The sequence below is a fragment of the Camarhynchus parvulus genome, chromosome 9 (assembly GCF_901933205.1).
Source record: "Camarhynchus parvulus chromosome 9, STF_HiC, whole genome shotgun sequence".
Lineage (NCBI taxonomy): Eukaryota > Metazoa > Chordata > Aves > Passeriformes > Thraupidae > Camarhynchus > Camarhynchus parvulus.
Genome location: NC_044579.1, coordinates 1,699,423 through 1,721,306, shown reverse-complemented (window position 1 = coordinate 1,721,306; position 21,884 = coordinate 1,699,423). Strand labels below are relative to the sequence as shown.

Below are 21,884 nucleotides of genomic sequence, written 5' to 3'. Positions count from 1 at the left end.
GCCAATGGGCGGCGGCGCCCAGAGCGAGGCTGGCCCCGCTCCCCCCTCCCAGCCTCGCTCGCCCCGTCCCTTCCCCCGCTCGGCGGCACCGGCGCGTTCGGGCCGCCGGGACCGGCCCGGGCCCGCTCCGAACCGCCCGCTCCGGGCCCCGCTCCCGCCCGCCGCACCGCGCCCGGCCCCGCTCCGGGCCCCCACACCCGGCCCCGCAGCGGCGCCCCTCGCCCCGGCCTTTCCCGGCTCGCCGAGGCCGAGAGCGGGCCCGCCGGGTCCCCCGGCGCGTTCGGGCCCGGGCGGAGGCGGAGGGGCCGCGCTCCTCCTTGGCCGCCCCCCGCCATGGCCGACAACGAGAAGCTGGACAACCAGCGCCTCAAGAACTTCAAGAACAAAGGCCGCGACCTGGAGGTGAGCGCGGCGGGGGCCCGGCCGCGGCCCGGCCCGCCCTGAGCCGCGGGGAGGCGGGAGCGGCGCTGCCGGGCGGGGAGGGAGGGCAGGCCGGGCAGGGAGGGAGGAAGGAAGGAGCCGCCGAGGCCGCGCTGCGGGCCGGGCGCGGCCGGGCCCGGGGGCTCCCGGCGAGGGGCAGCGGCCGCATCCGCCCGGGTCGCTCCGGAGCCCCTCGGGCCCGGCAGCGGCCGCGGCTCCTCCCGTGCGGCCGCGCCCGCCGGGGCTCGGCCCGGCCCTGGCCCAGCGGCCCCGGTGCGGCGTGGGCTCGCCGGAATTGCTGCAGGAACGATCCCAGCGAGCGGCCCCTAAAAGCCTGAGTCAGGATTTGGGCCCGGTTGGGTGTTCTGCTGCGTGTCTCCAGGATACATAATGAAATAAATAACGCCCCAACTTTCATAGCAAGATTATTTTTTTAAAAAAACACTTTTTATCTCTCTTTTTTTTTTTTTTAACTTGGGGTTTCCTTAGGAAGTAGTCAAATTTTAAAGCTAGGTATCAATCCTCACCTTTAAACACTCGACCGGGAGTGCTAGTTGGAGCTTAAAATTGTCTGTTCAGGGTTCTGGACAAGAATTTTGCTGTTCTCTTGGCTGCTTTTTACTGGCCTCAAAGTGTCCCTTGTGTTTTCCATAATATTCCAGTCTTATATATGAAGACATTACAATGTTTCAAAAGTAAAAACTCCTTTATGTTCCCTGTATTAATTTAAACATCAGCCAAGTTTCCCAGAAGTCTGTAACACCTGGCTTTTTAACCTGTCCAGTTAGATTGATTAAAACGGTTTATTACTCAGTTATGTCCAAACTTTTGGCCAAAATATTGGGAGCTGGAATAATAAATTGCTCTGTTTGCTGGCAGGGTTGTGAGGTAACCCCTTGCCTTAGATACTAATTTATTTTTTTATCAATTTTGTTACCACTGAATAGGCAGCTATAGGAAGGCTCCTTTAGGAATGCACACAGGATGTGCTGTTACAGTGAAAAATGGGATTCCTGAGCAGACACAGGCTGGAATTCAGGTGCTTTGGTGCAGCATTTTAGGGGAAAAGGGCTGAAGCAGGGAAGGTTCAAGATGGACACGCAGGTAACACCACGTGGGAGTGTGTCAGAAGCTCTTCAGTCATTTTTTTATTATTTGCTGCAGCACTGAAATGCCTTTTTCCACAGCCCAAACCCACTGCTGGGCCGTGTTAAATTTTAGAGAGTGACATTTATCCAGCAAATCCTGGAGCACATGCCTGCTCCCTAAAATAACCACGGTGCAGGGCTATTTTTCATACAATAGCTCAGGCTTCTGGCTGTCCCTGCTGCTCAGTAACTGCTTACACATCACACTGGCCATCAGGCTGGGGGAACTGCTGGTGCCCACTCCCAGCCAGCCTCCAAAACCCAGCTTGCAGGGCTGCTTGGGCTGAAAGTTGTGTATTTATTTGGCAGAGGAAGCCAACATTTGATCTTTATCTCCCTCACTCCTCCCCCTTTTTATCTGCGCTGAAATTCTCGTTGGCCCTGGGTTGTTTTTACAAAGCCATCATTTTTTTAAAAATTTTCCATGACAGTTTACTACTAGAGAAATGAGAAATCCCCCTAATTTTGGTGAGTGCCAAATGGAGAGATTTCTAGAGGTTATGAGAGGTTGCCATGCTGTGAATTGCAAACTTCCTAAAAATGTTATCTCTTAATTCCATGTGCTCAGATCAGTCCATTGACAGTTACAGTTCCTGTCACATTGTCCTTGCCTTCCAGGTTTTACATATTCACAGGAAGTTCTTGTATTTCTGACCAAAATCAGGGATTTTCCTACATTTTATCCCCTAAAGTACCAAACATTTATTCACCTTTTTAGATGTTTGATTTCTTTCCCCCAATATGCTTCTGAAAACACAAATTCTGGCCTGGAAAAAAGAGGGGAAAAAAGAAAACAACCCCCAACACAAGCACCTGTTTTACACAAGATGTTTGACAAAATTCCTTCATATGCTGAAGTCTTGGGCAAACATTTCCTGCACGGGCACGTTGTGAATAATTGCTGCCATGTGTTTGGAGATGACAGATTGCTGGTGACACTGGGAATTGAGGGATTCACTGGGAGCAGGAATCTCCAGGAAATCCTTGTCCTGTCCCTGCTTTCTGCCCCTGCCCAAAGGAATACACGGTGTAATAAAGTTTGTAATAGTGGGAGAGCAGTAAATTGGAGCTGAGGCAGCATCTCTGGGGGGAATTGATGATTTCTGCTCAGTGCTTGCAACATTTTTTTAGGGTCTTCAAGATTTTAGAGCTGTGGGGGAAAAACAGAATTGGTTCAGCACAAAGAGGAGCCTTAAGAGCTGCAGAAGTGGCCACAGTTTTTAACCTCCAACCCCAAAGCCTGACTTGAAGAAGGGCTTATCTGGACTCTGATATTAAATTATGCAAATACTGATCCATTAGGGAGCTGGGTAAGGTGACTTTTTTCATCTTCAGTGAGGAACAGGTTTTACTTGGGCTTTTATTTCCCCTTGGATGAGAAAGGCTGAGCTGGTTTTTGCTGGTTATTGTGGGGATGGCTGTGCTGACACCCAACCTTTGTTTTCAATAGTGATACCACAGATCTTGGAATTAAATATCAGATCTTCACTATACAGAGCCCAGATAAATCCAGATTGTTCATTGTGGCTGTGCTAGATTTTTATGGACAAATTGAGTTTAAATAATGCCTTTTTGGTCCTGCATTTAGGGATCTTGATTTGGGAAGGTTTGCAGAGTTTTGGGGTGTTTTATGTACTTCATTCTCTTTCACCTGGTGATTGAACATTTCATTTTCTCTTGGTGATTGTTGCCTGCTGCAGCATTGCAATCTGACTGACATTTAGAGGCTTTTTTGACATGCAATAAAAAATATTTCCCTCATTTTATTTCTCTGGAAATCTTGGAAGAATCTGCTGAATCTTTTCTCACCTGTGTTGCTGGGCAGGAGATGGAGGATTGCTTGAACAATGCCAGCACAGGAGAGGGGTTAAATAGAGATTTCTGCTCTGCAATTGAGAGATGCATGAAGGGAAATGATGATAATTCCGTGATGCAGAGCACTTCAAAACTAATTTTGGAGCAGCCGTTGCATCAAGATGCTTGAAGATCAGTAATGTCACGATTTTAAGAGTTGCCAGCATCATTCACTGGACTTCAAAAATACCAATATTTCTTGAGAACACCAAGGAAGCTCCAGGGGAGGGAAGGAAAGGTGGTGGTGTGAGATATATTGAATATTGCAGGTACTTTGAAGCTTTTCAACCCTTTCTGTATCCCACACAAAATAGTCTGCTTGGGATTAAATATGGAAGAACTGAAGGAGAGCAGGAATTTCACTCAGTGAGATAAAAATAGGCTCCTTTAAGCCGACTTGGAGTTCTGTGGTGAAGCTCATCCATCTTGTCACTTCCAAATGATACTGAGATATTTGTTTAAGGCATTTTCTCTGCCATGCACAGCTTCTCCAGGAGAAATGGGCCTGGTGGCACATGTAATGTCATATTGATTTTTATTTTTTATCTGGAACTCAGACTCCCATTTCCATTCTGAAGTTGCTGAGATGTGACCTCTGGGGGTATCTTGGGTTGGCTTTATGATCCCAAAGCACTTTTGTCAGTGCTCTCTAGAGCAGATTTCATTGCTCCACTTTGGAGTTGAGACAGGATTTGTATAGGAGGGGGGTAATGGATGGAGGAGGGCCTGAATCACTGACTGTAACTGAGGAAAAATAGTCTGGTTTCAGCTGTCTATTCCCTGTGGGCTGTGTTTTGTTTTTATTTGGAGTCCCAGACCACACTGGTGCTGGTAGCAGCTTCCTGGGAAGGAAGGAAGGAAGGATGGCACAACCAGCTCATCTTTTATTTACAATAACTGTTGACTTTGCAGTTCCCCAACAGAAACAATGTGCCCTTGCAAACCATTCCCTGGGATGAGGGCAGCAGCCAAAGTTCTACAGTTACTCCTGTGCTGGAAGTGTAGAAATTGAGTGGAACATTTTATAACAGCAAAAAAAAAAAAAAACCCATCCCAGCCAGGAGTGAGCACAGGCTGAGCTCCTGATCCCTTCAGGGAGGGGATCCCACTCCTGGATCCCATTCCCGGATCCCACTCCAGGATCCCATTCCAGGTGTGTTTAGGAAGAGCTGGTGCATCCCAGCTGCTTGAAAACTCCCAGAATGTCCCAGGATCCTGCAGGCATGGCTACCACGAGATTTGAATGATAAGCTGAAGGGCTCAGTCATGACTAATGGTCAGAAATAGCCCTTATGATAAATCTGAAGCTAAATATAATTGAAAAAAGGAGGATGGAGGGGTGGCCATCGCAGGCCGACAGAAATAGATCGGATCATTTGATTTTTGATGTAGCGAATGACAAACAGGATCCTGAGAGAGCCACGTGAATTCCTGACAGAGTGGGCCATGTTTCTGTGCTGGAGCCCTTGCCAGGCCTCCCTGAGCTCGGCTGTAAAGCCCTTTCTGGTCCCAGTGGTTTCCTGTGGAGCTGGGAGCTGATTCACATAGCTCAGATCTCCCCCAGAGCAGAAGGAATCCCTCCCCACGTGCCAGGGCACCACCATCTCTCATCTCTGCCCTTTGAGCTGCTCTCCAAAAGCTGCACAAGTCCATCTGGGCCCTGCTGGGCATTTTACCTTGTCCAGACTCTTCCATCTCTAGCTGGGGTGGTAGCACTGGGAATCCCATGGCAGAGCTGACTTCAGTTCCCATTTGTTGTGCTCTTCCTCCTCCTCAGAGGATGAGCAGTGCCACGCTGACCTGTAACTGTTCTGTCAACAGGCTCTGTGTACACAGAGAGTGATTTTAGTGGAGCCAGGCTTTGGGAAATCAGAGTGACTTCACTGCTGGCTTGTCTTTCATGTGAAGGCTTTTGTGACCCCAAGGTGTGCAGGCAGGAATTCAGCAAGGGCCTGTCAGCTTGTGGCAGGAGGGAGAAAGTTCTTCTTGTCCCAGCAGAGGATTCTTTAGTCTGATCACCTGCAGATAGGATTTTTTAAGTAAGGAATTTTCTAAATGATACAGACTTTTCTAAATGACACATCTGAGGATTTTTTATTGTAATATTTGTTCTGGTCCCACTCAGTTCTCTCAGTGTCAGCAGCAGCTTTGCTGGGAGCAGCAGTGTCACCCCTGGGGTCTGGAAGAGCCACCCCTCTCCCAGGGCAGCTTTTGGGTGGGAATGCTGATTTTGCTGCCCTGTGCTTCGGGAAGGTGTTAAAAGCTCTCTGAGATCATCAGGGGCGTGGTGCAGTTCTGCAATCTGTTATCAGAGGCTTTCCTCCCATTATTTTATCTTGGATGTGCCAGATCTGTGGAGTTTGGAGAAACTCCCCTGAGCATTTGAGAGCCTGGAGTACCTAAAGCAGGTGGAAGCTGCAGCAAAGCCTGGAAGTGCTGGGTGGGATCCAGCAGTGGCTCAGCTTCTCCTGGAGCTCAGAGGAACATCCCTGGAGTGATTCCTGCCTTCCCTGTGCTCTTCAGAGCTGCATCCATTGTCCTGGGGGATATCACCACAGCCCTGAGGATCTCACCGGGCTTTAACACCTTCCCAAAGCACAGGGCAGCAAAATCAAACTCCCTGTGGGTGGGATTGCTGATTTTGGGGAGGAATGGCTCTTGCCAGACCCCAGGGGTGACACTGCTGCTCCCAGCAAAGCTGCTGCTGACGCAGAGAGAATTGAGTGGGACAAAACAAATATTAGAACAAAAAAGAAGCCTCAGCTCCTCTGTCCTGGCTGTCCCGGGTTGCTGCAGCTGCCCCTGGCACTTTGCCTTTTCCAGAGCAGGAAGCTGTCCCTGGAGGAGGTTGGATTTCCCCCTCAGCCCCTGCAGAGCAGCAGGAACCATCCCTGCTTTGCCACTTTTTCCTCTCCTTACCCTTTTTCTCTGGGGAGCTGCAGTGTCGTGCTCAACTGAAATTGGATTTGATGAACTGCACCTTCTTTTTGATAAGAATAACAAAGGAAAATGCTTTGAAAGTGAGGTTTTAATGCTTATCTTCACATCTTGCTGTTCAGGAGGTTCCTTTTCCTTCTGTCCTGTGCTCAGGGACTTCCAGCTTCCCCTGGGCTTGTCACAATAAAAATGGAATTGTTTGGAATTTCGCTGTTCTCATTCGCTGTAGAGTTCAAAGTGATCAAATAAAATCACTCCAGACTGATTTGTTTCTGTTTTTACTGCAGCAGCACAAGCAGCAATAAACCAATTTATGTATATTTACAATTGTTGTTTTAGTCTGAGTACTGTCAATGGCAGCTGTAGAGAAAATGACAAAAAATACTGCTCTTAGAATGTCAAAGGTTCTAATTTATAAATAGTAGTTCTGGAACTCAGCTCTGCTTGCAGGGTCTCTTAATTTGAGCTTCTTTATAAAGTTATTTTACTGTTAGATTGCCATGGTCCTTTTAGTGCTTTTGGTGCTGTTTTATGCACAGCTCCTTTCCATCTTGCCCTTTGAAAAATATGGTTTTATTCCTTTTTCCCTCATCTTGAGGACTTAGGAGAATGTTTTAGTATGAGAGAACAGAAATATTGTAGTTATTTCAATTTCTTGTAGGAGCTCTACTTTTATAATGGAAATTAAACCCTGTGTGTCAAAGTTTTGTTTAAAGTGCATGAACTGAAATAGTTGCACAAGAACTTTTTAAATTGATCTAAATTCAGATTATAATTTTTTTTAATCTTTATTTTTTCCAGACTATGAGAAGACAAAGAAATGAAGTTGTCGTGGAGTTGAGAAAGGTGAGATGACCCAGAGATTTTACTCTTTTATTTTATAAAATTCTTCTCAGCAAGTGGTGTTTGACTTTGTTGTTACTCTGATAAAATGTAAGAGATTTCATTAAAGCCTCAAAAGTTCTGAAGTTATGGGAGTTCCACAACTTTCGTCCTGCAAACCTGGAGTTTATTTGTAACCTAATTAAGGGACTCCTCCTTGCACTTCTAGAGGTTTTTAAATATTTAGTTTTTCCTTTAAAAATCAGCTGTTCCTGCTCATCTGCAGGCAGAAAATTATTTCCTTACAATTAAGTGTGGAAGAGTGTGAAGGTAAAACTGGAATTGTTGGAAAAAAGGAATTTCATACTAACATCTGAATTGCGTTATGAAAAATAAACTGGAATGTTGATGGATGTGTGCCCATCAAACTTCCAGCACAAGTTGGATGCAGTTTTTAGGAAGAATTCCCAAAATGTGCATCTCTGGGCAGTCCTTTCCAACTGTTTTTGGAAAATTTAAGTGTCAGTGATGGCATATTTATGATTGTTTGAAACAGAACACCCCACTCCCCCTAAGTCCAAGTTTTAAAGGTATTCCATCATTTTTCTCTTTAAGAACAAAAGAGATGAGCATCTCCTAAAGAGAAGGAATGTTCCCCATGAAGATATCTGTGAGGATTCTGATATTGATGGGGACTTCAGAGTGGTAAGAGTTAACTTGCAATAATTTCTTCTTTTTGCATCCTTAAAAGGCATTTGGAATTTCTAACTGCTTCCTGTCTCTGTTTTCCAGCAAAACACTTCTTTGGAGGCAATAGTACAGGTAAAAACTATTACCTTGTTTGAATATTCTTCATGGCATCATGGCAGATGTGTGAAAAATCTGTTTTCTCTTATTTTAGAATGCTTCAAGTGACAACCAGGGTATTCAGTTAAGTGCTGTGCAGGCAGCAAGGTAAGAACACATTTTCCTCAAATATCCTGATTTTATTCTTATTTTGTCATGCTCTTAATGTCAGAAAATGTGTCCTAGCTTAAGTGAAATTGTATTAATGAAGTGATTTTTAAAAGGAAAATAGAACTTTAAAGAAACCAGAATACGCAGACCTTTTAAGTAGTGTGGATTTCCTTCACATGTAAATACCTGGATTTATTTTGGTGCAAGCTTGGTGTTTCTCACACTTTAAAGGACTGTAAAATCTTTGGCTTTAAGTGCAGAAAAAGCTGAGTGTCTCCTTTTCTAGGAGTTGGAGCTGAACAACTCCTATCTTTTATTTTCCTGACTGGTGACAAACTTCCCAAGGGGAGAAAGCATGGAATGAAATGGATGTAATGGCTTTGCTTTGCCAGTGGCTCAATAATTTCACTTTGGGGGGTTATTTTCACTTAAAGAGGAGGAAACAAATCCTGTGGGTCTGTGGGAGGAGGAGAGAAACCCTCGGGAAGGAATTCCCAGCCCAGCAGGAGCAGTTTGGTTGTTGGAGATTCCAAACATTGGAGATTCCCAAACTCAACCACAGAGAGCCTTTACTGACCAGCCCCAGTGGCAGCACTGGTCCCTTTTTGAGGGGAAGGTTGGATTAAACAATTCCCTGCTCCTTTCCAGGCAGGATTTGTCAGTAATTTGGTTTTTTGTCCATTTTCCTGCAGGAAGCTGCTGTCCAGTGACCGCAATCCACCCATCGACGACCTAATAAAATCAGGAATATTACCTATCCTAGTGCACTGTCTTGAAAGAGATGACAAGTGAGTGCTGCAGCAATTCTTGCTGTTCAGCTGCTGTGCCCAGCTCTGAGTGCTAACACCTGTGCTTTTTGTTTGTCTGCAGTCCTTCCTTGCAGTTTGAAGCTGCGTGGGCCCTGACAAACATTGCCTCTGGAACCTCGGAGCAGACCCAGGCTGTAGTTCAATCCAGTGAGTCCTGCAGGGGGGAGTGGATCAGGTTGTCAGTCAGTGCCCTGAAGGAGCTGTGCCAGGTGTTCACCTCTCACAGCTGCTTTTGCCTTCATTTCCTCTGGGTTTAAACCCACTGGGGTTTCCTAATGGTGAACAGCAGCTGGAAACTCAAAATATCTTAGCAGAGTTGATACTGCTGGCTTCCAGTTTTCAAATTTGAAAAAAAAACCACCAAAAATCTTGGAATAAAACCAGACAAGCCCTCTGAAAAGCTCCCTGTTGTGAAAAGGGGAGAATATTCACAGATCAGAGGGTGCCTGACACCGAACTCTTCCAAAATTAAGTTGAATTACAAAACCTGTCCTTCCTATTTTGGGGCATCTGAAACGTGGGAAGGAATTGTAGTTGGAATCTGAGTTACCAGGCAAAGCAAACTTTGTTCTGCACTCCAAGCACGTCCTGAAGCAGAGCTTCTGTTGCTAAATCAGAACTAAGTGGGCAGGGTTTTAATTGAGTGAACAAACCAGAGCTTCTTAAAGAATCAAAGATACAGTGAAATGAGTTTTTCCTAAAATTTAAGGAAAAAAAATACACAAAAATTACGTTGGCTGCAAGATCAGTTGCTTCTATTTTTGCAAACTTGGTTAAGAGCCTGTGAACTTTGAAATAATTTGATTTTCACTCTTACAGGATGTACCTTTGGTAATACTTTTATCTTTTTCTCCATCCTCTTCCTTTCCCAGTTGCAAGCTGAGTTTTCTTTGGGAAATCTAATTAATAAATAATCTATCCCACCCTTGATCTAGAACACTTTAATTTTTCAGTGGATTGAGCACTTTTTCAGTGATTTCTGTAGGTCTGTATTGCACTCAGTTAGTTTAATAGCTGTGACATACAAAATTATGATTTATTTCAATTTAAAAGATTTTTTTGTAATTCTCCCATAAGAATTTATTAATCTGCTTGCTGGAGATGTTTTTTCTCCTTGCATACAGACACTGTAAATACCTTCATTTAGCAGGAAATAAGAATCCTGCTGATGAGTTGTTTCTCTAGTAAACACATGATTTACATTAAGAACAAAAACCTAACTAAAAATTTCAAATTTCTCTTGAAATTTATGAAATAAATGTATTCCTTACAGATTGGGCTGTTATGTAAGCAAGCACCTCAGTGCTGGGGGAGAATAAAACAGAATTAATTATGTAAATGTGGATTTCTTTCCTGCCCTCTTCCCACATTCCCTCTCCTTAATTCCCACTCCATTCCTGCTTATTCTCCAGTTGCTTCATTGGAGTTTGGTCTCTGTTGTTCCTTTGCACTCAGGGCTGCTGCATAACTTAGCAGGGAATTTCTGAATTCAATAAATGGAGCTAAATTTGGATCCTGACAAGCTTCAGTAAACTTGAGACTTGCAAACAAATGAAATGTCAGGGGTTTAATATTCTCAAGTGCAGGCTCTGTGAGGATATGCAGCAAAGGAAGAATCATTGCAGTGTTTTATTTTAGTATCACCTGGGAAATTAGTGAAGCTCTGACCAGTTCTTAGCAGGGAAATAAAGTCTCATGTGAGAGTTTTTGCTCTTTAGAGATGCAATTTTAACCATTTCCCTGGGTTCATTTTGTACCTTCCAGATGCTGTGCCGCTTTTCCTGAGACTGCTGCATTCACCTCATCAAAATGTTTGTGAGCAAGCAGTGTGGGCTTTAGGAAATATCATAGGTGGGTCTTCCTCCTGCCAGCACCACCCTCTGGGGTTGTTTATTATTATTATTATTATTATTATTATTATTATTATTATTATTATTATTATTATTATTATTATTATTATTATTATTAATTGTTACTCCTGCCATCCCCAACCTCTGGGGATGTTTTATTAATTATTGTTACTCCTGCCACCATCACCCTCTGGGGTTGTATTATTATTATTATTATTATTATTATTATTATTATTATTATTATTATTATTATTATTATTATTATTATTATTATTTATTGTTACTCCTGCCACTACCAACTTTTGGGGGTGTTTTATTTTATTGTTGTTACTCCTGCCACCACCACCCTCTGGGGCTGTTTTATTATTGTTTGGAAATTTTTTCAAGGAATCTTCAGGAATATTTTGGGCTCTGACAGTTCTTGGTGGTCTGGTGTTGTCTGCCACCCCTTTCCTTTACCCACCACCATAAATCTCTAAATGCTGGGATGTTTTCTGGTAAAATCTGTAAATTATGGGAAGCTTTCTGGTAAAATCTCTAAATGATGGGAAGGATGTTTTCTGTTTAAATTTGTAGATGATAGGATGTTTTCTGTTAAAATCTCTAAATGCTGGGATGTTTTTGGTAAAATCTCTAAATTTTAACAGAATAGGAATCTGTAAACAGTGGGATGGATATTTTCTGGTAAAATCTGTAAATGATGGAATGGGTGTTTTCTGTTAAAATGTCTAAATGCTGGGATGTTTTATGGTAAGATCTTTAAATTTTAACAGAATAGAAGTCTGTAAACAGTGGGATGGATGTTTACTGTTAAAATCTGTAAATGCTGGGATGTTTTTTGGTAAAATCTCTAAATTTTAACAGAATAGGAATCTGTAAACAATGGGATAGATGTGTACTGTTAAAATCTGTAAGGAATGGGATGTTTTCTGGTAAAATCTCTAAATGCTGGGATGTTTTCTGGTAAAATCTCTAAATTTTAACAGAATAGAAATCTGTAAGCAATGGGATAGATATTTGTTAAAATCTGTAAGGAATGGGATATTTTCTGGTAAAATCTGTAAATGCTGAGATGTTTTCTAGTAAACTCTCTAAATTTTAACAGAATAGGAATCTGTAAACAATGGGATTGATGTTTACTGTTAAAATCTGTAAATGCTGAGATGTTTTCTGGTAAAATCTCTAAATTTTAACAGAATAGAAATCTGTAAACAATGGGATAGATGTTTACTGTTAAAATCTGTAAGGAATGGGATATTTTCTGATAAAATCTGTAAATGCTGGGATGTTTTCTGATAAAATCTGTAAATGCTGGGATGTTTTCTGTTCCAACCCCGCTGCTTGTGTCCCACAGGTGATGGACCCCAGTGTAGAGATTATGTCATTAGCCTTGGAGTAGTGAAGCCCCTGCTGTCCTTCATCAGCCCCTCCATCCCCATCACCTTCCTCAGGAACGTCACCTGGGTGATGGTGAACCTGTGCCGCCACAAGGACCCCCCTCCACCCATGGAGACCATCCAGGAGGTGATGCAGGGAGGGCTCTGCAGGGCTGGGCTCCAGCTGGGCTTTGCCTGCCTCCAAAATAACCCTCAGGTGTTTGTTTCCCCCCTCAGATCCTGCCAGCGCTCTGTGTTTTAATTCACCACACGGATGTAAATGTGAGTGACCCCTCTTAGAGCCACGTGCAGCTTCTGCTGTGGTTTTTGAGCTGAAGTGTAAAATAAAATGGAAATCTATGATGTTCCCTTTGATTAGGACAAGCTGCTGTGGATATCTATTAACTGCTTCTTTTAAAATACTGATGTTATTTTTAAATAGTGATGTTTTTCCCTAGTATTTCTGTCTTTGCAAGTGTTTATTTGCATGTACTTTCCCTGCATTTATGACTGAAACTGCTTGCTATTTTTATTTCTGTGAGTGTTCATTCACAGAGAAATACAGGAATTTTTTGCTTAGCACTTCAATTTGTAATGAAAATCAGTGTGAATGAAAGAAAAATCAGTGTCTGCTGCACATGTCAAATGTCAGGGTAGCTGTGACTTCTGAGGTGTTTAATATGAAATTGTTATTTAAAAGTGAAGTAAATGAGCAAAACTTCATTGAAGTTATGGAATGAGTCAGTTTTTTGTCTGAAGATAAATCAGAATTTAAGATTCTTTGCTTCCAAAAGAATTTGTAGCTGAGTTAATGGCAACAGTGCTCTGCAAAAAATATATCTGTATTGACTTTACAATTCTTGTAGTAATTATGTGATTTAATTTCTTGTCTCTAAGGAAGTGAAATTAATTTTATTAGAATTTTGGAAATTCCTGTATTGGTGAGCCAGTCAAGAGCTGTCAGCTGAAACAACACTCACTCAATATTTTTGCCAGCTGTCAGTTGAAATATTCACATTTCCTGCTACTTAAACTGGCTTTTCTGCATGTGAATGCTCACAGCTATTAATTCCAATTAATTGTCAGTGGATCCATAAATGTCCATGATTGGGATCAGTGTGTGTGATATTAATTCAGATTCATTGTCAGTGTGTCCATGGCTGGGATCAGTGTGTGTGATATTAATTCAGATTGATTGTCAGTGTGTCCATGATTGGGATCAGTGTGTGTGATATTAATTCAGATTGATTGTCAGTGGATCCATGAGTGTCCATGATTGGGATCAGTGTGTGTGATATTAATTCAGATTGATTGTCAGTGTGTCCATGGCTGGGATCAGTGTGTGTGATATTAATTCAGATTGATTGTCAGTGTGTCCATGGCTGGGATCAGTGTGTGTGATATTAATTCAGATTGATTGTCAGTGTGTCCATGGCTGGGATCAGTGTGTGTGATATTAATTCAGATTGATTGTCAGTGTGTCCATGGCTGGGATCAGTGTGTGTGATATTAATTCAGATTGATTGTCAGTGTGTCCGTGGCTGGGATCAGTGTGTGTGATATTAATTCAGATTCATTGTCAGTGTGTCCATGGCTGGGATCAGTGTGTGTGATATTAATTCAGATTGATTGTCAGTGTGTCCATGGCTGGGATCAGTGTGTGTGATATTAATTCAGATTGATTGTCAGTGTGTCCATGGCTGGGATCAGTGTGTGTGATATTAATTCAGATTCATTGTCAGTGTGTCCATGATTGGGATCAGTGTGTGTGATATTAATTCAGATTGATTGTCAGTGTGTCCATGGCTGGGATCAGTGTGTGTGATATTAATTCAGATTCATTGTCAGTGTGTCCATGGTTGGGATCAGTGTGTGTGATATTAATTCAGATTGATTGTCAGTGTGTCCATGATTGGGATCAGTGTGTGTGATATTAATTCAGATTCATTGTCAGTGTGTCCATGGCTGGGATCAGTGTGTGTGATGTTAATTCAGATTCATTGTCAGTGTGTCCATGATTGGGATCAGTGTGTGTGATATTAATTCAGATTCATTGTCAGTGTGTCCATGATTGGGATCAGTGTGTGTGATGTTAATTCAGATTCATTGTCAGTGTGTCCATGGCTGGGATCAGTGTGTGTGCTGCTGCCAGAGCTGTTGTTCTCTCCTGTCAGATATTGGTAGATACAGTCTGGGCACTCTCCTATCTCACGGATGCTGGCAACGAGCAGATCCAGATGGTGATAGACTCTGGGATTGTCCCTCACCTGGTTCCTCTCCTCAGCCACCAGGAAGTCAAAGTCCAGGTGAGTTTGGGTCACACAGAGCAGGTGACCCCAAAATGTGCTACTGCAGAAAATCCTTCCTTTTTATAACTCACATTGAATGTTATAAATATTTTTTTCCTGTGTGCTGCAGCATTTGCATAATATATTTCTATTTGCTGAGAAGGTTGTTTTGAGAGGAAATGTGTTGGTTTTGTTTTCAGACGGCTGCACTGAGGGCTGTGGGGAACATCGTCACTGGCACCGATGAGCAGACACAGGTGGTTCTCAACTGTGAAGCTCTCTCACATTTCCCAGCACTTCTGACACATCCCAAAGAAAAAATTAATAAGGTGAGCAACACCAGGGAATTTACCTGATGGAGAACTTATAGGCTTGGCTGAGCTGGGGTTCCACGTTGTGTGGTGTCATAAAGATGGGAGTAATCAACTCCTTCCACCAGTTTGTGGCAAACTTCAGCAAATACTGATTTTATTTTTTCTGGAAATGAATATCCATAGGGAAGGAATTGAATTAATATCCACAGGGAAGGACAGGAATGTCAATGTTTGTAGGAAATCAAAGCTTTCTATTATCAGTGTGGCTGTTGACTTGTGTAGGAGTTCTCAATACGTGAAATGTCACCTGAATGGGTTACCCTGCCTCTGAGAAGTGATGACACAGAGACAGTTGGGTGTGTTTGGATGGGGTGTGTGTGAGCAGGGGGGTGGGGGCTGTGTGAGGTGTGTGGGGGCTCCCCTGGGGGCACTGATGGCAGTGCTGAGCCAGGAGTGCATCTGAGGCGTGTTGGGCACCTCGGGGCCCCTCTGCAACACTGCCGGTGATTAAAGCCCCAAAAAAGCCCACCAGGAGAGCCCCAGGCAGCCCAAGTGTCTCCAGGGTCACCAGATCCTGTGCTCTGATCTCAGAGAGTCAGGGATGAACACTGCTGAAGCTTCCTTTGAAATTCTCAGCTAAAAAGTTTAGGGAGGCTGAGAAGGGAATTGAATGGTGGAGGATTTCTAGGAGGGGAGAAATCTATCAGTTGTTGATAGATTAAAAGGTTGATACTCTGAATATACTTAAAATTGTATTTAAAACTGTTACCTGTTATTAAAGTTTGGATTCCCACTCTGAAAGGGAGGAGAGGGAGGGGCTGCTGGGGAAGAGATCTGGTCTTGCTTTGCCTGGCAGGAGAGTCCTGGGTTTGTGGGCAGAATGAGCATAAAGAGTCATAAACTTCAGAGTATTGTTAAAAATCAAGTGTTGAATTCACAGTGCTGTGTTTTCCTGAAGCTCAGAAGAGCCATTAGGAAGGAAGTAAAGAACTGTCGTGTCTGGAATGCGGGATTCTGTCAGCAATCCTGAAACCTGCTAATTGGCAGGGCTGGAAGCAATCAGAAATGCTCATTTTTCTGTTTCCAAATAATTTCTCCTTTTAATTTGAAGTATTTGGTTGAAGCTGGTAACAGTGAAAGGCTGAGCAGTCTCATGGAGCCTCCTGAGGTGAGATTGTCCCTTTGGTGTGTCTCAGCAAGAATTCAGCTCTGCACAATCAAACTGAGGGAATGCTTGCTTGTGTTCGAGGTTGGCCAGTTGCAGTGGACACAAATGATGTAGAATCCTTCTGTGAGTTAATTCCTGATGTTTTATTTTGCAGGAAGCAGTGTGGTTCCTATCTAACATCACTGCAGGAAACCAGCAGCAAGTTCAGGCAGTAATAGATGCAAACCTTGTTCCAATGATAATCCATCTTCTAGATAAGGTCAGATCCCAGGCATTGGTGCTGGGCTTCAAATCCTGCTGTCCTTTCCAGCTCTTGGTGTCTTTTAAAAAGTGATTTCCCAAACCACTCTGTTCTCCCAAGGATCTGCTGTGGCAGAAGGAAGGAACAGCAAAAGCATGTGGGAATTATTTAAGGGAAAAGACAAATAACCCAGAGCTGGTCACAAATAGCTCTGTTCATTGCCAATTTATTGATCTGTGAGAAAAGATTGGAGACTTTTCTGTGTCATCCCAGCCCTGAGGTGCTGCAGCAGCTGCAGTGTGCAGGGCTTTATCAGAGCTGCCATGGGCTCAGCTGGCCCTGCAGATGTGGCAGCTGCTGATAAGGGCTGGCACAGTGCAGGGCTGCAGCTCTTTGCCTTGCTGTAAACAACCTTCCCCCTTTCCCCCTTTCCCCCTTTCCCCCTTTCCCCCTTTCCCCCTTTCCCCCTTTCCCCTTTCCCCCTTCCCCCTTTCCCCCTTTTCCCCTTTCCCCCCTTTCCCCCTTTCCCCTTTCCCCTTTCCCCTTTCCCCCTTTCCCCTTTCCCCCTTTCCCCCCTTTCCCCCCTTTCCCCCCTTTCCCCCCTTTCCCCTCCCTTCCCAACCAGTTGCACACCCTGGGTTGGGTGTAGGGAGGGATGAACAGAGAGACTCAAACAGGACAGGATTTATTTGTTACCTCACACTGACCTGCTACAGTGACACCTTGCACTGGGGACTGTAACAAATGCAGATCTGTGGGAATCCTGCCTGACACAACCCCTGGGATGACTGTTCTGTCTCTGGTTGTGCTTCCAGGGGGATTTTGGGACTCAGAAAGAAGCTGCTTGGGCAATAAGCAACCTAACAATCAGTGGGAGAAAAGACCAGGTGAGTCCAGCTTTGGGGAATCTTCATTTTCTGTCTTGGGAGGTGCTGGGGTTGTGGCTGTCTCTGTTCCTTCTCTGTTCAGCACTTTCCCTTCTCCCCATGGGATTTGAGTGTGACCTCCCCTTGTTTTGGGGTGACCTGAGGTCAGGAGCATCCCTGATGATTTCAGTTAGGCTCTGATGGGATTCTCAAGCATTCCACATTTCTTTTTTATGTTTTTCCCCCCACCATAAGGATGTGATCATTAAAAGGACAGTAACCCATGAGTAGGGGATACACAAGTCCCTGTAAGCCCAGAGTAAGAGATTTGTGGCAGGGTTGGGGTGCTGCTGCCACTCTTCAGAGCTGAGGTTGAAACTCCTTATCTGCGCTGACAAATTCACAGTGTTTGCTCCTGGGGTGCTGTAAATCTCCCATCTATTTGTAGTTTAGTACCCAAACGTTTCCCAAAAGGGGCTTCCTGGGGTGGCCACTGCAGAGAGCTCTGGGCTGGGTGGGTGACTTTGACAATTTGGGCTTGCTGGGATGTGTTTGCCTGTGCTGCTGCCACGTTCCTGCTGTAACTCTTGGCTTTTCCCCCCTCAGGTGGCTTACTTAATTCAACAAAACGTAATTCCTCCCTTTTGCAATTTGCTGACGGTAAAAGATGCACAAGTTGTGCAAGTGGTTCTGGATGGACTAAGTAATATATTAAAAATGGCTGAAGAGGAAGCAGAAACCATAGCCAATCTTATAGAAGAGTGTGGAGGTAGGAGGAGCAAGGCTTTAATAACTTCTCCAGGGATTGCTGCTTTGGCATCCTGCTTGTGTTGGGTTTATTGTTGGCACAGATATTGTAAGCAAACCTGTTTTAGAGCACCCTTTTCATGCCTGTCAGGTGAATATCCACAGCTTTTCCTAAGTTCATGATCAAATAAAATGTGGAGAGCAGGATAATGGCAGTAAAGTTCATGAGGTGCTAATTTCGTCACAGTCTGCCTATTAGACAAATTAGTCTAATTAACAGAAACTAAATTAGTCCTTGTGGGGGTGATGTGCTTACCTTAATCATGCTCAAGTCATGTCCTGGTGAACTTGGAAAAATAATTCTACATACAGTGGTTGTAAAAATGTAATAACTTTAATTTCCTCATGGTTTTGAGACTTGCTCCATATTCTTTGTGGTTTAACTGACTGAAACTTTTCAGGGATGAAAGAACAGTGATATTAAACTTGGGCACAGGTGAAAAACTGTGGGATTTGCTAACATGGAGTAGAATAATCCTTAAAATACCAAATCTATGTACTGATCTTGTGTGTTTATATATATAAAATATATATAAATAGGCCAGGTGGGTTCAACAGCATTTTATTCATAACCAGATCATTCATAACTCTATTCCCAATGTATTTTTTAATTTCTTTGTTGGAAGTTGTTTGGCCTGAATTTGCTGTTCTGAGATCTCTTGTGTGTTGGTTGCAGGCCTGGAGAAAATTGAACAGCTACAAAACCATGAAAATGAAGACATCTACAAACTGGCTTATGAGATCATTGACCAGTTCTTCTCCTCAGATGATGTGAGTGTGCAGCTGCCTGCAGTGTGCTCGTGGTTTGCATTCACAGATCTGCTGCAGGGGAAGGCAGCAGCCCCAGGGCTGGGCTCAGGGGAGAGCTGGAGCCTTGTGTGAACCCCCAGCACCTCCTGCCATCGCTGCTGATGAAGCATCTAAAGCAGATCTGATGCCTAATTTAAGGCTCATCTCTAGGGATTAGAATCCCAGGCTGTGAATAGTTCCCTGAACTCTCAGCTTGACATTTCCCAGTTGATAAGCTCCCTGCTGACTCCAGGGCTGAGGCTGCTGCTCGAGAAACAGAGCAGTTGGAATATTTGAGTAATTCCAGGGGTGGAATGTGCTGATCAGGAGCGTTGTTCCCGTTTCAGACATGGAACAGAAATCAAAGGCAGGGCTGATCTGTGTGCATTTCCAGTCAGGAAGTTCATTGCAGAGGGAAAGGGCAGCCCTGGCAGTCTGGGCCATGCAGGGAGGGCTTCCTGCTGCCTTGAACACTGCAGAATGGTCAGGTTCAGCTGCATTCATGGCCTGTTTGCACTTGGAAGGTTTTCTTGTGCTGGGTTTCACTTTGCTGTGAGCAGTAAGAGCCAAATCTTGTTTAGCAACTCGACTTTGGCATTTACAGCTGGACTTGGAATTTAATCCAGTGTCAGTTTGGGCTTAGTCCTTCCTTGGCTTAGAGGTCTTCTCCTAAGGACTGGGATAGTTTCTCATACTGCTCAAAGGTTTTCCAGGAGAGCAAATTGTGTCAGCAGGAGGGTTTGGGGTGCCATGTAGCACTCCCTGACAAATACAAGCTAAACATTTGGGTTTCAATCACTTCATTTTGGTGCTCTCACTAAATCAGGGGAGGGATGGCAGGGCTGGATGCAGGGAGGTGAGGAGAGAGCTGCTTTTGGGGTTGTCCAGCTCCTGCGTGGGGAGGTTCTGTTGTGTCCCTGCTCACAATGTCCCCATTGCGTTCCAGATTGATGAAGATCCAAGCCTTGTTCCAGAAGCGATCCAAGGCGGAACATTTGGTTTCAATTCATCTGCCAATGTACCAGCAGAAGGGTTCCAGTTTTAGAGTGGTATTTTGGAAGTTTAGGTACAATGCAGCACTGAATAAAAAAAAAAAAAAGGTTTGATCCATCAATCTTGGCTCATGGGATCCGCTGCTGCATTAAATCGGGAAAGTAAATGTGAAGATTTCATTTGGAATCACAGAAAAGCCCAAATGAAGTCAAGATGGCGAGTGGGTGCGAGTGAGAATGAGTGGCAAAATGTAATGACAAACTTCACACTGAATGCTTCTTTAGATTGTTCAAAGAAAAAGGGCTACAGGTCACAGATCTCCAGTGCCTGAGAAGGAACACCGACCTCCCGAGCAGCGGGGGGCCGCAGTACTCTCATCATCAGCCTCGTCAGCATCAGAGTCGGGATGCCCAGAGCGCAGGGAGAGCAGCCCAGGCCTTGCTCTGCAGCCCCGTGTGAGTTGAATGGCAGCGTCCGTGAGTGTCTGCAGCCCTGCCCCGGGCCGCGGGGGCGGGCCGAGCGAGAGAGGCGTGCCTGTGATGTGTCTGTGAGCGTGCGAGCCTGAGTCGCCTCCAGGGGCTGAGAAACCTAAAATCATCCAATGAGTTCACAAGTGTTGACTTACACTGGACACACCAAGACCGGTTTAGCAGCAGACTCTGGTTTACTCCTGCAGCCTGTGTTTTCCTCTTTTTTTTTTTTTGTTTTGTTTTATTTTAATTTTTTTCCCCCTCTTCTTTTTTTTTTTTTTCTTTCAGTTCTTTTTAGTTTCTTTTTCCTGTTACGGCTTCTTAGTTGTTTGTAAAGTCAGAATTTCAGGAAGGCTTCCCTGTGCATTTGCACCAGATGAATGTTTGATGTTATGAAAAGCTTTTCCATATCATCAAAACTAATTTGTAGATTTTTGCATGGAAAAAAAACAAACAAAAAAAAAATCATCCATTTCCCTTCAAACTAGACTGTGTTGCAGTACACAAGTTGCCATAATAGTAGAAAGCAGTAAAAATGTGGTAATAAAACCTCATCCTTTTCATTTTCAAAGATAACACGAAGACCTTTGCATGTGGTAATCTCCAGCATAGTTCATTTTTAGATTTCGTTGAGTCCTGTAACCAAAATGTTTCTGTTGTGGTAGGATACCGTGCTGTGTTTCAATGTTACTTGTTTTCAAACTTTGTTTTCTATGAAAATGATATGGAAACGTCTAAAAATGAAATTTGGTGCATATGTACTGCTGAATAAAGAGCGAAAAAAAGAGGTGTGAATAGATGTACAAATCAAGTCATGGTTTGAACACCTTTAATATGCCTAATCCAATTGTTTTAGACTCTTTTTATCTTAGATGTAGGCAGCCATGAACAATCTATTTTGAGCCACTTTAGAGAGAAAAAAAAAAAACTTTGTATTTTTAAAACTTGCACAAAAAGGATGCAAGTGTTTTTATAATTGGAGGAATGCCTCAGTTTTGAGGTCGTGCACACTAAATTCAAGGTGATGTTACAAATTTGTACAAACTGAACTCTTGATAAGGTGGCTCATTGTAGGAAATGCTGTGCCTTCCCCTTTGAGCACAAGTGTTGCATGAACAACAGTTTGCTATAATAAAACATCCCAGGTTAGCCACCATTAGCATCTATATCTACCTTGTGTTTTCAAATCAGCTGGTAATTCTGAAACACTGTAGAATGGATAAAGATTATTTTGTGATCATAACTCTTTGTTGGACTAGAGTATTTTTGCAGCATTCCTTGTCATCAGAAACATGGTTAAAAGTTTAAAACTAGAAGCAGCGGAAAACTAGCTTGTGAATTTATCCAAGTAGAGTGCAGGCTAGGCTGTCTTGGGGAAATAAACATTAAAACTTGCAACTCTGCTGCCCTGCCTGTTTCTTTATAGAATATTCACGTTTTCCAGCATGAAACACAGAGATTATTTGAAGGAAGTGATTTTTAAGGACTCTGGGTTGAGGTTTTTTTTACCTGTTCAATGTTTGCGTGTTGCAGGTTGGAAGCATGGAGTTATTTTGCTGTAAATGTTTAAAAAAATAACAATTTTATTTCAGTTTTACTTAATTACCTCTGTATATTCTCAGGGCTGTTTGTATGGAAAACATAGGGAATCCATGGAGGAGGGAAGTGAAATGCTTTTTATGGAAGTTGCAACGTTCTAAGGAAAATTCTAACCAGTAAATCATAGTTTTCACCCTCAAACACCTTTGTGAGGGATGTTCCATAGAAAATTGCTG

At 43.6% G+C, this 21,884-nt stretch overlaps 1 protein-coding gene and 1 non-coding gene across 2 annotated transcripts; both read left to right on the top strand.

The window, feature by feature from the left end:
• The first annotated feature begins 222 nt into the window (after nucleotides 1–222).
• KPNA4 (karyopherin subunit alpha 4) lies at nucleotides 223–21,507 on the top strand. Its single transcript, XM_030954082.1, has 17 exons — nucleotides 223–402; nucleotides 7,161–7,205; nucleotides 7,797–7,886; nucleotides 7,974–8,003; nucleotides 8,083–8,135; nucleotides 8,831–8,926; nucleotides 9,009–9,094; nucleotides 10,712–10,798; nucleotides 12,152–12,321; nucleotides 12,411–12,455; nucleotides 14,348–14,479; nucleotides 14,662–14,790; nucleotides 16,098–16,202; nucleotides 17,000–17,071; nucleotides 17,657–17,819; nucleotides 18,534–18,628; nucleotides 19,593–21,507. The coding sequence occupies exons 1-17, from the start codon at nucleotides 334–336 to the stop codon at nucleotides 19,689–19,691; spliced, it is 1,566 nt and encodes a 521-aa protein (XP_030809942.1). The 5' UTR covers nucleotides 223–333; the 3' UTR covers nucleotides 19,692–21,507.
• On the top strand, nucleotides 15,105–15,365 carry LOC115907201. The gene has a single exon (XR_004061017.1).
• Nucleotides 21,508–21,884: the final 377 nt, after the last annotated feature.